Source organism: Papio anubis, chromosome 3 (assembly GCF_008728515.1).
Source record: "Papio anubis isolate 15944 chromosome 3, Panubis1.0, whole genome shotgun sequence".
Classification (NCBI taxonomy): Eukaryota; Metazoa; Chordata; class Mammalia; order Primates; family Cercopithecidae; genus Papio; species Papio anubis.
The window spans coordinates 164391084-164404943 of NC_044978.1; the positions used below are offsets into that span (position 1 = coordinate 164391084).

A 13860-nucleotide genomic window follows, 5' to 3' on the forward strand; every position below is an offset into this window, starting at 1 on the left:
GAATTTTTTCTTGGAATTTCATTAATGGAATTTTACCTGTAATAATTTTTTTTTTTTTTTTTTTTGAGACAGAGTCTCGCAGTGTCGCCCAGGCTGGAGTGCAGTGGCGCAATCTCGGCTCACTGCAAGCTCCACCTTCCGGGTTCACGCCATTCTCCTGCCTCAGCCTCCCCAGTAGCTGGGACTACAGGCGCCCGCCACCACGCCCGGCTAATTTTTTGTATTTTTAGTAGAGACCGTGTTTCACCGTGTTAGCCAGGATGTTCTTGATCTCCTGACCTCATGATCTGCCCGCCTCGGCCTCCCAAAGTGCTGGGATTACAGGCATGAGCCACCGCGCCCGGCCTTACCTGTAATTATATTAAAAAGCAATGATTAAAAAAAGAGAGCAAGTTACTGGTTAAGAAAGCTGGATTATGTCCTTGATACTCCAGTGACATATGACATTTACTTTTCTTAAACTAAAATGTAAGCCTCTTTCATTTCCTCACATCTTCATCTAGAATTTCATCCTCAACTACGGTTCCTTCATATACAGGTCATGTGATAAACAGAAACTTCAGTGTATATCATTTGCATATATTGCAGTTATCGTATACTTACTGAGCACCTATTATATCCCAGGTATTGTGTCCATTCAGTTCCTACGAAACCCCCAGAGGTGGTGATTAATAATTTTCCACTATTAAATTGAGGAAAGTTAATTTCAGAGAGCTTGCGTTATTTCCTCAAAATCACATTCTTAATAAGTAATATAGTTATTTCTGCTAATTGCTTGTCACGTATAGGAGATTTGCTAAATGCTTAATGTGGACAATTTTACTTAACCTCATAGTACTTTTATATTATTCTTGGTTCTCAAGTGAGGAAGCCAACACTTTAGGTCTTACGTGACCTAAAGGTCTTATGTGACTTTGCTGAGGTCACCCAGCAGGTAAGAGGTGAATACCAGTTTAAAAATCAAGGGAAATTTCATTTCTGAGTTGACCCTCTTAACCATCAATATATTATTATATTGCTTTGTGACTGCTACAATGTATAAAAGCTCTGAATTATATCTCAGGTCTCTTACTCTGGAACTTATTCTGTGTGTGCTGTGGCTTTCGCCCTGTAGTTACCTGTGCCCTCTATATATTCCTCCTTAAAAAGAATGTTAGAAAATGAACTCTAAGCCGGGCACGGTGGCTCACGCCTGTAATCCCAGCACTTTGGGAGGCTGAGGTGGATGGATCACCGAAGGTCAGGAGTTCGAGACCAGCCTGGCCAACATAGTAAAACCCTGTCTCTACTAAAAATACAAAAATTAGCCAGGTGTGGTGGCACGTACCTGTAGTCTCAGCTACTCAGTAGTCTGAGGCAGGAGAATCGCTTGAACCCAGGAGGCAGAGGTTGCAGTGAGCCGAGATCACACTGCAGCACTCTAGCCTGGGTGACAGAGTGAGGCTCTGTCTCAAAAAAAAAAAAAAGAAAATGAACGCTAATGTATAATGTCACACCTATGAAAAACACACCTTTGGTTTAATGTCCAGGAGCCAGTTCTGTCCTATATTAAGGGTCATCTTGGGTATAAATGGTAGCTTGTGGGCTTCCTAGAGCCAATTGTCGGTTTGTGTATTTGAGGAACGTGATTCCCTGTCATGCGTCTGTTAGAACGCGGTGTTGCCTTAGCAGGCAACAGAGTTGATTATTAAGATAGGCCTTCCTGCTGCTTTCAAATCAGACTTCTGAAACTTACTTACCAATTTTGAGATAAGCCGTAGTAGGAACTTTTTTTTTCTTAGTTTATGCATTCTTTGATCTTCCTTGTAGGTTGGGATAATTCTTCACTATTCCACCCTTGCCACAGTACTATGGGTAGGAGTGACAGCTCGAAATATCTACAAACAAGTCACTAAAAAAGCTAAAAGATGCCAGGATCCTGATGAACCACCACCCCCACCAAGACCAATGCTCAGGTATCTCCTATCTTTGTTGTATTATCTTAAGGGTCAATTAAGTGTTTTGTCTGCTTTCATTGAAGCATAGTCATAAATTATAACAAAATTGCTGAGTGAATTTTGGGAAGTAAAAGAACGGACTTGTACGCAGGACCTGCCTGGTTTTGAAAATGACTTTGGCTTTGAAAATGACTTAGGCATCCTTCCAGCAGCGAGTCCTCAGTCAACTTCTGTACCCTCTTTGAGCCTTCCAAGATCATCTCAGAAGTGGGGCTGATTCTCCCATCCTTGAGTTGTGAGGAATAAATGAGTAAATGGGCAAAGCACTTACGGTGGGATCGGCCATGTCATAGGCCCTATGAAACTGTCAGCTGTTTTTATTTCCTTGAGGTCATAATCTCAAGTATGTATCAATTTAATTATTCTGTGCAAAGGACAAAAAGACTTGTAATATGTCTTTCCTATCCGTCGTAATATGAAAAATGGTAAATGAATGATCATGCTGGATGAGTAAAATCTATCAGTGATGACCAAGCCTGTTGAATGTCTGATATGTCACTGGCCCTGGGCCAGGGATTTAGAGAAGACCCCCTTGCCCTTTGGGAGTTTATAGTCTGCAGGAGGAGACAGGCATGAGCACTGACTGCGCTGTGTGAGAAGCATAGTGGAGATAAGTTATTTGAAAATGTAAAGCAAGAAGCCATTAATTTTGGGGGTGGGGGGTTATTAGGAAATGCCGGGCCACTGGCATGAACCTTACTGTGATCAGGACAAAGTGTAAAAGTGAAGAGTGAGCTGAGGAAACCTTGAGGAGTGCAGTTTGGCTGGAACCTCAGGTGTTTGGTGTCAAGTAGCAGGAATTCAGGATGAAAGCTGGCTTTGAGTCCTCTGTGGGTCCTATTTAAAATGTGGGCAGCCACTGAAGACTTTTAACTAAGGGAGTGGCCTGACACAGTGTCCTTTTAGAAGGTAGCTATCGCTCTAGTATGGAGTACAAATCAGAATCCCCAAGAAAAAGGAATTCTGCTGAGGTTATTAGGGTAGCCCCCATGAAGACCAGAACAGTGTCATGGAGAACAGAGAGGAGGACCCAGGTTTGAGAGGCTTGAAGCAGTTTCTCTAGGACTGATGTCCAGCTGGATTTAAGAGATGTGTGAGGGAGAGAAATTTGAAGAAGACTGTGAGTTGCCTATTCTAGCTTGACAGAGGGTGTTTCCATCAACTGAGAAATAAGATAGGAAAAGCAGAAAGGGCAGGTGGGTGGGGGAGACGTGGAGAGTGGAAACGGGGTGGTAGGCTCATCAATACTTTCTTGTGGAATGTTTACATTTTTAGAAGTCCAGGGCTCAGCAGAGAGGACAAGCTAGAGATTGTCTAGGAGGAGCAGGAGACATTTCTTTATGTTATTCATTATCATTGAAGCCATGATAATGAATAGGATCTCCCAGGGGGAAGTTAAGAAAAGATTGATACTTGGACCATATTAGTGTTTAATAGATGGGTTGTGGAAAAAAATCACTGGATTTTTGGCTACAGAAAGAGAACACCCGAGGCCATGGAAGATTTGGGGGAGAGTGGTTCCGTGTTTGACAAGGAGCAGCAGGGGTGCTCGGTGGCCCCAGAGTTAAATTGTAGGATGAGATTTGACACCTCCCTCACTTCTATTAAGAGAAATGAGAGATGATGGTGTTTGGCTCAGACACTTGGGAATCTGAAACTTGGGAACCTTAAGGAGCTGTTCCTTCCCTGTAAGGTTCTGAGAACAAAGATATAGAGTTAAAGAAAAGGCAGCTTGGGCTTCAAACTCTTTGCAGTCCCCAAATGACACACCAGTATCCTCTTTGCATTAGACTGCTCAAGCTCTGCCCTCTAACCCTGCTTTCCCCATATCCTTTAGCTTAATTAAGGAAGCCTGGGCAACACTGCCGTCTGGAGGGTGGGACACGGGATTTGCCCGTGAGACTCATCTGACCCCACAGAGGACATTTTTAGCATCATGGTAGTAAGTGGGTACAGCCAACAATAAGGTGATAAAGGCAAGGAAGTTGTGGTACTAGTGTTTGCAGAAGGAAGAGAGAAAAGAAATGGTAGTTCAAGGAAAGTTTTAGAAGGTGGGGAAACTTGAATATGTGTGTGTGTGTGTGTGTGTGTGTATAGGCTGGAAATATAGGCTATATATATAGGCTGGAACTAGGCTGGAAACTTGAAAAAAAATGTATGTATAGGCTGGAAATAAGCAATACAGAAGATTTTAAAGATGCAAAATAGGGTTATTTGATAACAAGAAGACCAGGGGTTTGGTGACGTTCAAAGAAGAGTCACAGGGTGATAGGGCCCAAGATTAATTTTGGAAATAATGCTTTCTTTTCGGGTAAGAAGCAGATGTGAATTAGTATAGCAGGAAGAAGGGGAAGGTCACATATTATTGGCATCTCTCTAATCTGTGGAATGGAAGGCAGAGTTACAGTTTTATAGGGTAATTAGTTTTCTTTTCAGCAGTACTAACATCATGTTAAAGGATTTTAGTAACTAGGTACGACGAAGGAACAATATATGGACAAATGTATCAGATACTGCCTTTATCCACCCAATGCAAGATTTGGGGCTATGTCTCAGGAAGGAGCAAATGCAAAATTAAGATTGACTCACCCAGGAGTATCCATCCTGGACGGAAATTTCTTTTTCAGAGAGATCAAGGAGCTCAGAGATGACCACAAAATTTTTCTTTGTAGGACCAGTCACTGCTCTGTTTCAATCAGCTTTTATTGCACCATCATTTCCCTTGCTGTCCCCTGCTGCTCTGTGGAAAAGGGGTCAGGTAGGGCCTCTGCACTAGTGAAGCTGCTGGGATCCAGATACCCTCCTTACCTCAATCTCAGTGGACTGGGGATGAGATACACAGCAGTGGGCAGTCCTGGGACATGCAGGCTGAGCTGAACATTAATCAGTAATTAATATGTCGTTACATTTTTTGTATGAACTATGGCACTTTTCAATTCACCAGCTGAATCTAAAAGAAGCCAGTTCCCTTGCCACACACACACAAAAAGCTGAAATCCTACCTGCAGGCACGGAGTGTTACTTTGCGTGGCCACAAGGTGGCAGAAGCTGATCAGCGTTCCTCTACTCGGAAACTCACTAGACCTGTGCTTTAAAACAAGAAATCTAAAAAACAAAACAAAAACACATTACTGCTAATAAATCAGCCTCCCGAACGAAACTCTCAGCTTATTATTGGAATAAAAATAATAGGTAATCTTCAGGGAATGACTTTTGAAGTACTGAGATGTTATGATAGATAACATGTTAAAAAGCGGAGTGATGAGTGGTTTTTCTGTGGTTCCTCCTTCCAGATTTTACCTGATTGGCGGTGGTATCCCTATCATTGTCTGCGGCATAACCGCAGCAGCGAACATTAAGAATTATGGCAGTCGGCCAAATGCACCCTAGTGAGTATTTTATATTCTCTGTGTATTTGACCCAGTTGTTTCTCTTTTAAGTAGTTTCTAGGCATTATAGGTGATTGCAGTTTCTTAAATAACGTGTTGAAACATGAAGCATCGATCTGGTTTACCATATTCTTTTCCAGTTGCTGGATGGCGTGGGAACCCTCCTTGGGAGCCTTCTACGGGCCAGCCAGCTTCATCACTTTTGTAAACTGCATGTACTTTCTGAGCATATTTATTCAGTTGAAAAGACACCCTGAGCGTAAATATGAGCTTAAGGAGCCCACGGAGGAGCAACAGAGATTGGCAGCCAATGAAAATGGAGAAATAAATCATCAGGATTCAATGTCTTTGTCTCTGATTTCTACATCAGCCTTGGAAAATGAGCACACTTTTCATTCTCAGCTTTTGGGGGCCAGCCTTACTTTGCTCTTATATGTTGCATTGTGGATGTTTGGGGCTTTGGCTGTTTCTTTGTATTACCCTTTGGACTTGGTGTTTAGCTTCGTTTTTGGAGCCACATGTTTAAGCTTCAGTGCGTTCTTCTTGGTCCACCATTGTGTTAATAGGGAGGACGTTAGACTTGCGTGGATCATGACTTGCTGCCCAGGACGGAGCTCGTATTCAGTACAAGTCAATGTCCAGCCCCCCAACTCCAGCGGCACAAATGGAGAGGCGTCCAAGTGCGCCAATAGCAGTGCGGAGTCTTCATGCACAAACAAAAGTGCTTCAAGCTTCAAAAATTCCTCCCAGGGCTGCAAGTTAACAAACTTACAGGCGGCTGCAGCTCAGTGCCATGCCAATTCTTTACCTTTGAACTCCACCCCTCAACTTGATAATAGTCTGACAGAACATTCGATGGACAACGATATTAAAATGCACGTGGCTCCTTTAGAAGTTCAGTTTCGAACAAATGTGCACTCAAGCCGCCACCATAAAAACAGAAGTAAAGGACACCGGGCAAGCCGACTCACAGTCCTGAGAGAATATGCCTACGATGTCCCAACGAGCGTGGAAGGAAGCGTGCAGAACGGCTTACCTAAAAGCCGGCTGGGCAATCACGAAGGACACTCAAGGAGCCGAAGAGCTTATTTAGCCTACAGAGAGAGACAATACAACCCACCCCAGCAAGACAGCAGTGATGCTTGTAGCACACTTCCCAAAAGCAGCAGAAATTTCGAAAAGCCAGTTTCAACCAGTAGTAAAAAAGATGCGTTAAGGAAGCCAGCTGTGGTTGAACTTGAAAATCAGCAGAAATCTTACGGCCTCAACTTGGCCATTCAGAATGGACCAATTAAAAGCACTGGGCAGGAGGGATCCTTGCTGGGTACCGATAGCACTGGCAATGTTAGGACTGGACTGTGGAAACACGAAACTACTGTGTAACGTTGCTGGGCTTCCTAGGCAGAAATTCATAGAAACTGTGATACTCACATTCCTTCAAGCTATGAACATTTAACAACTGTTTACAGCCACCATAGGGATTCAAAAGAATTTGGAATAAACTTTGAAGTTTTGGATTTTACTTACTTTTATCCCCAAATTGTTGCTATGTTTTAGGATCTGAAATAAAATCTTTCTAAAACATTGTTTTCGTTGTCAAAGCACGAACAGGACATTTTGGGATCTGAAATGTAATTTCTTGGAATCTGTACTTTGTACTTAACATTTCAGGCTTGTATTTAATATAATAAATAGGTGTTTGTTATTGTGTCAATCTGTTATTTTTATATTTTACAATACAAGCATTTAGTTCTATTTTAATGAAATTAGCGGTTTGGGGTAGTTTAATTAGAGTTACACAGAAGTCAGTTATATATATATTGCATGGTTAAGTGTATTGATTTTGGCACGTAAATCAAAGTGATTTTTGGGTTGCCGTATTTTATAAGTCTAGTTTTAATGCTACCAGGTTTTAAAAGGATCTCTCAGGATGTTTTTTGAAAATGGAAATGCCTAAAAAATTCCCTACATTGCATTAATTTTGCATTATTCCTTGGATCCTATTAATACTATTTTCAACATGGTTGTGGCCTTTTCATTGCTTTATATTTGGGCTTAAGTTTCTTACTGTTTTTGGTGGGGCCAGGTAGGGGTGATTACTGCAAAAAAGTTATTCTTGAATGCAAATGGAGAGCTACCATTTAAGGTTCACATTCTTCAATATTGGCTCTTATGTTGACTTTTATTTTGTACTTAAACAGATAAAGTTCCTTAGATTCATGCTGAAGTATTGATTAAATCCCATTCCAAAATTCTAAAAACAGCTGTGCTGCAAAAGTTCTCACTCACTGGTCTTCGCTACACTACAGCCTAACCCATCTCACTGGGATTCTCAGTTCCCTCGTATGCAAGACAATGTCTGCAACATTGACACAGCTTTGATCTCTTTTCAGCGGAAGTCTAAAGGTTTGAATCAGATCGGATTCAAAAATACATATTCAAGAAATGCTAAAAAGAGTCAAGCTGTTTAGCTTAATAAACTTTAAATTCTGAGAGATTAACTGCTTATGTACAGAGAACAATTCTCTGAGCCATCATGAGATTACCCATTCTAGTGTAAATGTTCACTTTTCACTGGGTTACTGCATTAGAAATGTTACTTTGCTTGACAATAATAAAAGCGATAGTTTTAAGCCTTTTAGGTTTGAGTCTTAGAGACGTTCTTTTCTGGAGGGGGAAATAAAGTAACCAGTGGATAGATTTGGAAATACTTCCTGGTTTATGGTCTCCTGGTAAATTGATATATTATGTACCAGATGGTGTTTGGAAATGACAAAGATAAGCTAATAAGAAATGGAGTGAATAATTCTTATTTATCACTGTTTTTTTATTTGCTCAGTGTTTAACCTGTTTGACCTGCTGGTCAGCTGTACCTAGGGAGATAACTTTCTTCTTCTTTTTCCTACCTCTGCAAAGGAAGTGAGGAATTTTCCTTCCCGGAAGATGTTGCCCATTCAGAAAACATGTATTCATTTAAACATGCCTTATTTTAGGTAACAGACAAGGTGCTGGGGGTGGGGAAGGACTGGAAAGGAAATCAAACACTTGGAAGACGATGAAGATTCCACTGAAAATGTTCAAGGGGATTTTGTTCCTCATAGCGTGGAGAGTGATGAATGATCCCTTACTCATCCTTAGTATTTCAATTCGATTTTTGATATTTGTATATAGGAAGTGAGTAATGTATTCCCTCCACCTTTGTCATTTATGATTTATAACTGAGATTCTCTATTTTTCATAGAATTGTAAACTGTCAAATGTTTCAGTTTTCTTAGAGATCACAGCATGATCATTTTCCTAATTTAAGAAATTTGACAAGATCCAAAGAATTCCTGACTTGCTGGACATGCTGGCAGGTTATACCATGCCCACGGCTAGAACCATGTTTGCCACTGCAGAGGCCACCATGCTTGGCAACACATTTCATTGCTTTTACAGTGTTTATTATCTATAATTGTATCAGACTTTATTCTTATCCTAGTTGTTTTGAGTGTTTAGTTTCATAATAAGGTATAGTTGGTTATATTCTACTTAAGGAAACATCTATGATTCTTTTATTTCATGACTTTTTTTTAAGAGTTGAGGTCTCACTCTGTCGCCTAGAATGGAGTGCAGTGGGGATCATGGTTCACTGTAACCTCGAGCTCTTGGGGTCAAGCGATCCTCCCACTTCAGCCTCCTGAGTAGCTAGAATTACAGAACAAGCCAGCAGCCTGGCTATTTTTCTTTTTATTTTTGTAGAGATGGGTCTCGCTGTGTTGCCCTGACTGGTCTCAAACTCCTGGCCTCAGGTGATCCTCCCACCCTTGCTTCCCAAAGTGTTGAGATTATAGGTATGAGCCACTGAGCCCAGCCAAAAGTTATTTTCTTAATGTAAACATATCTACAGATTATATACATAATGTTATATACTAACCTGATTTTTAGGTAACAATTAGATTTGTGTATGAGTATTTTTGTGACAAGGTTTATATACTAATGTAAACGTATATTAATATTTCAGCTCATTAATAGGTGGCAACTGATTTTTAAATTTCAGGATAGTTTGGATAAATGTAACAATGTAACTATATCTACGTTTAATATATTTATATTAGTAATATATACAGATGGCAACTTAGGTATAGATGCTGATTGGAGTCTATACATAAGTCACATTATAGAGAATCAACAATGTTAGAACAGACTTACATGTTTCAAGCATTGAGTTCAGAATGCCCATACTGAAGTTGGTTGAGAACATAAAAAATTAGGAAGTAAAAACATTAACTGAAAACATCTGATGCAGGAATTTAACTAAATCGTCAAGGAAAGTGAGGCATGCAACAGCAATCCAAAATTTAAAACAAATCTTAATTCTGTTTTTCTTTTTGGATTCCAATAATCATTTAGTTATTTTAATATTGACTCCAGTGCTTTTATCTGAGAGGTGATTTGATTGTTCATAATCACTTAATGATGTTTTCCAAATTTGAGTCATTTCATGACTTTTGCTAATTTTGTTGTATTTTTGTTAGCACTTTTATTAATACTGTCACGTGGATTATTGCTTATATTGAAATATAAGCAATAGTAAACTCAATAGATTTGTTTGTATAAACAAAGCAAACTCCTTAAGGAGAAATTTTTCATTGTTTGTAATCTGCCAGTGCTAAAAATATGACCACATGTTGCTAGGTCTTAGACGAAGGTGAGATTGTAACCAATAAAATTCTGTTTTTTGTTTTTTGGGTTTTTTTGTTTGTTTGTTTTAGTTTTGGTATGAACTCTCTTGAACCCTTCTAACCTACTCAGATCAGTTTACAGCCATGTCTTTTATTAGCCATTAGAAGCTCCTAAGCAGTGGTTTTAACTGGGCTGTGGGAGACATTGATTGATAAACATGTACAGTGTGTATTAACTTAGTTGTTGTAGGCTGATAAACGTGGTCTTTCCACCTTTTTTGTAGACCTGACCCAGCTTTGTATTATGTGAGGCCCCAGGCAGCCTTTGGTTAAAGCTTTTTTCCAGCCTCCTTTCACTGGACATGCCAGAGGCTTAGAAGTAGATACTGAATGTGAATTTACAGGTATTATACTATTTCTTACATAGTATTAAGAAGCTATATTTGCGAAGTCATTGATGGAGATGGACCACTACCTTCTCTCATAAAATTGAATGCTTGTAATTACTTGCTGGCCAAAATCTCACTAGGTTTCTGTTCAACAAACTTGTTTCATACTGCTTAAAACACATATTGACCTAATTGCATCATATTTACAAAATGGTAGGAGAAAAGAGAGTGTGTGTGTGTATGTATATTTAATCTGTTATTTGCTGCTGCCATCTAGTTTAAGAAGACACTGATGAAGACCTATATCAGGTATTTTCAAAAAATTCAAAATGTATTCAGAAGACTCTTCAGATGCATTCCAAAGAATGCACAAATCACATCTTCAATTTTGTAATCAGTGTGTTCACCCTGTTTTGGCATATAAGACTGATGTAGGTTTGCTTTTATGGATAAATTTCTATTGTTCTAATCAGAACCTATATTTGCAAGACATGGTTGCTTGCAAAGCTGGGTTTGGTTATGAGTACTGTGAAAGGAAAATTAATCTCAGGACCCGCAAATCACAAAGCCAAAGGGAAAAGTCAAGGTGGGAACTGCACTGGGCAAACCTGCCTCCCATTCTATTCCTAAAATAAGATAGTTATGAAGATTAAAAAGCTACATACTTCCCTCACAATGTGCCCACAAGGAAATTCCTTGTGGACAAAGGACAGACAGAATTCGAAGTCATCCCTCTGCTCATGTGAGACAAATGCATATCTGATTGCTTCCTTTGCCCTGTTGTTTCACTAAGCCAGACTAAAGCATTGGTGGTTATTCCTGTAAATTGTGTATTCAGCGAAAGGGTAATCAGAAATGCAAAAGAATGCAATAGTTTGTCTCTTATCTACCTATGACCTGGCTTTCCAGACCCCCTTTCCAAGCCCCCTCCTGGCTTTCCAGACCGAGTGGTACCACATTTTCAGACCAAATGTACATCTTACACATATTGATCGATGTCTCATATCTCCCTAAAATGTAAAAATCCAAGCTGTACCCCTACCACCTTGGGCACATGTCATCAGGACCTCCTGAGGCTGTATTATGGGCACGTCCTTAACCTTGGCAAAATAAACTTTCTAAATTGACACCTGTCTCAGGTATTTTGAGTTCACAGTGTTACCGGAAAGGGGTCCTGATCCAGACCCCAAGAGAGGGTTCTTGGATCTCGTGCAAGAAAGAGTCCAGGGCAAGTCCACAGTGCAAAGTGAAATGAAGTTTATCAAGAAAGTAAAGAAATAAAAGAATCGGCTACTCCATAGAGCAGCCCCGAAGGCTGCTGGTGCACATTTTTATGGTTATTTTTTGATGGTATGCTAAACAAGGAGTGGATTTTTCATGCCTCCCCTTTTTAGACCATATAGGGTAACTTCCTGACATTGCCATGACATTTGTAAACTGTTGTGGTGCTGGTGGCAGTGTGGCAGTGAGGATGACCAGAAGTCACTCTTTTGGCCATTTTGGTTTTAGTGGGTTTTGGCTGGCTCCTTTACTGCAAACTGTTTATCAGCAAGGTCTTTATGACCTGTATTTTGTGCTGACCTCCAACCTCATCCTGTGACTTAGAATACCTTAACTGTCTGGGAATGCAGCCCAGTAGGTTTCAGCCTCATTTTACCCAGCTCCAACCCAGCTCCTGTTTAAGTTGGAGTTGCTCTGGTTTACATGCCTCTGACATTTCCACCCTCTCTTTTATAAGAGAACCCTTAATCCTAAAGGTTGCAGAGGGATGAAGATCCATATTCTGTAACTTCTTCAGGCTGAATAGGAGCGATGATATTCCTGCTTAACTATTAGGGTCTCTTGTGTTCAGGGTAGACAGGAGCTCAATCAGAAAGCATCAGTATGGCGAGGGCCATTTATGACTCTTGAGTTTCGACAAGAGGTGATATCTGAAAGATTAATAAGTGTTCAGTTTAAGAAAACATTCAGTAAGCTTGTGCTGTATTCCTACACAAAGAGTATAACAGCAATATATTCCATAAAAGTAAAGCAAAATAAGTAAAGTTATTCCAAGTAAACTAAATTAGAAGGTTTTTTATGAACTGGGCAACTGTTGAAACTAAGCTGGTATGGGGTTGTTAGTTGATTGTAATGTGCCCAGAATTAGAATGCTGATCCAGATTTTTATATTACCCATCCCTCTTGTTTCTTCTGAGCAGCAGTCAGAGATCACTGGTTGGTTCACAGGAATAAGCAGGGTTAGCCTAAATTGCAGAGACAAACTTAAAAACAACAAACAAGACTAGAATTCAATAACAAGCATACCATAGTTCTTGAAACATAATATTTATCTCTCCAGTTTCCTATTTTTACTAAGGCAAATTATGGTAACACTGATTTGCTTTATTATAATTGGCCTGATTATTTGTATAAAGTACAGTAAGAATAGTTATTTTTCACATAGGCTTTTTAATTGGCTTTAAAGGAACTCTGTTTCATAAGGAATCTCAGTTAAGACTTTTTTAAAGCCGAGCCCCTCTATGAGTTTATACCCTCAAATACTTTTAAGTTGGATAAATTCCTTTCTTTTTGAGGTCCCAAGATAACTTTGGGCTCCTGGGCCTGTGAGAAAGTGACGTTCTTTAATTACCATAGTTCAGAAACCCTATACAGGGACTGTATAGGCAAAGTATGAGTCCAGTTCCCCAGAGGGTTTTTATTGTCCCTACAAGTCAGGTTTGATTCCTTAAAGGAAAACATACCATTCCAGTCAAAGCCTTGGTAAAATAACCAATTTCTCCAATTGTGTCCTGTTACAAAAGAAAACAGATTCTTATTGAACTTACGCAAATAACTGTATTGCCATAAATTAAGAATACTCACAGTTTCCAAATTTTGGAGAAATCAGGCAGAGAGAAACAAATATGCTCCAAATTTTGTTCACAGGAGGGTATTTAATCAATTGCTAAAAGCTGTAAATAGCTCAAAAGTATTCTTAACTCTGAAAAGCAAAACAAAGGATCAGCAGCATTTTAAGCAAAGTTAAAAAGATTACACTTCTTCAGTTTAGTCCATGTAGTTAACTTCTATTTGATAGTTATGAACATTTCAGCTCTCTGTGAGAGTTCTGAAAGTTTTTCTTTTATTCTGATATCACAATCTACAAAGTTATCAGAAAACCTGCATTTAAGAACACCTGCTAGAGTTCTATGGTTGATTATAAATCACCTTCTAAAAAGGATTAAAACACAACGATTGTCTGAGTGATTGTGGAAGTTTTAGGACAGCCACTATTAAGGCCACAATTGATAAGGAAATTTGGTTACTTCTGTGGCACACAAAATTCTACAGAACAATGATAATTATTAACACACTAAATCATATTAGAATTATAGGAGTTTCCCATAACTTTGGAACATATACCAATAACACATTTATG

General features: G+C 39.5%; 1 protein-coding gene across 1 annotated transcript in view; it reads left to right on the forward strand.

Annotated features, from left to right (window-relative positions):
* The window catches only part of ADGRA3 (adhesion G protein-coupled receptor A3), a 130282-nt gene extending 123182 nt beyond the window's left edge, over nucleotides 1-7100 (forward strand). Inside the window, exons 17-19 of the mRNA XM_003898540.3 lie at nucleotides 1810-1955; nucleotides 5291-5386; nucleotides 5527-7100. Of these exons, the coding sequence (XP_003898589.1) occupies nucleotides 1810-1955; nucleotides 5291-5386; nucleotides 5527-6769 (1485 nt within the window). The 3' untranslated portion in view covers nucleotides 6770-7100. The remainder of the gene's footprint in view (nucleotides 1-1809; nucleotides 1956-5290; nucleotides 5387-5526) is intronic.
* The last annotated feature ends 6760 nt before the right edge of the window (nucleotides 7101-13860 follow it).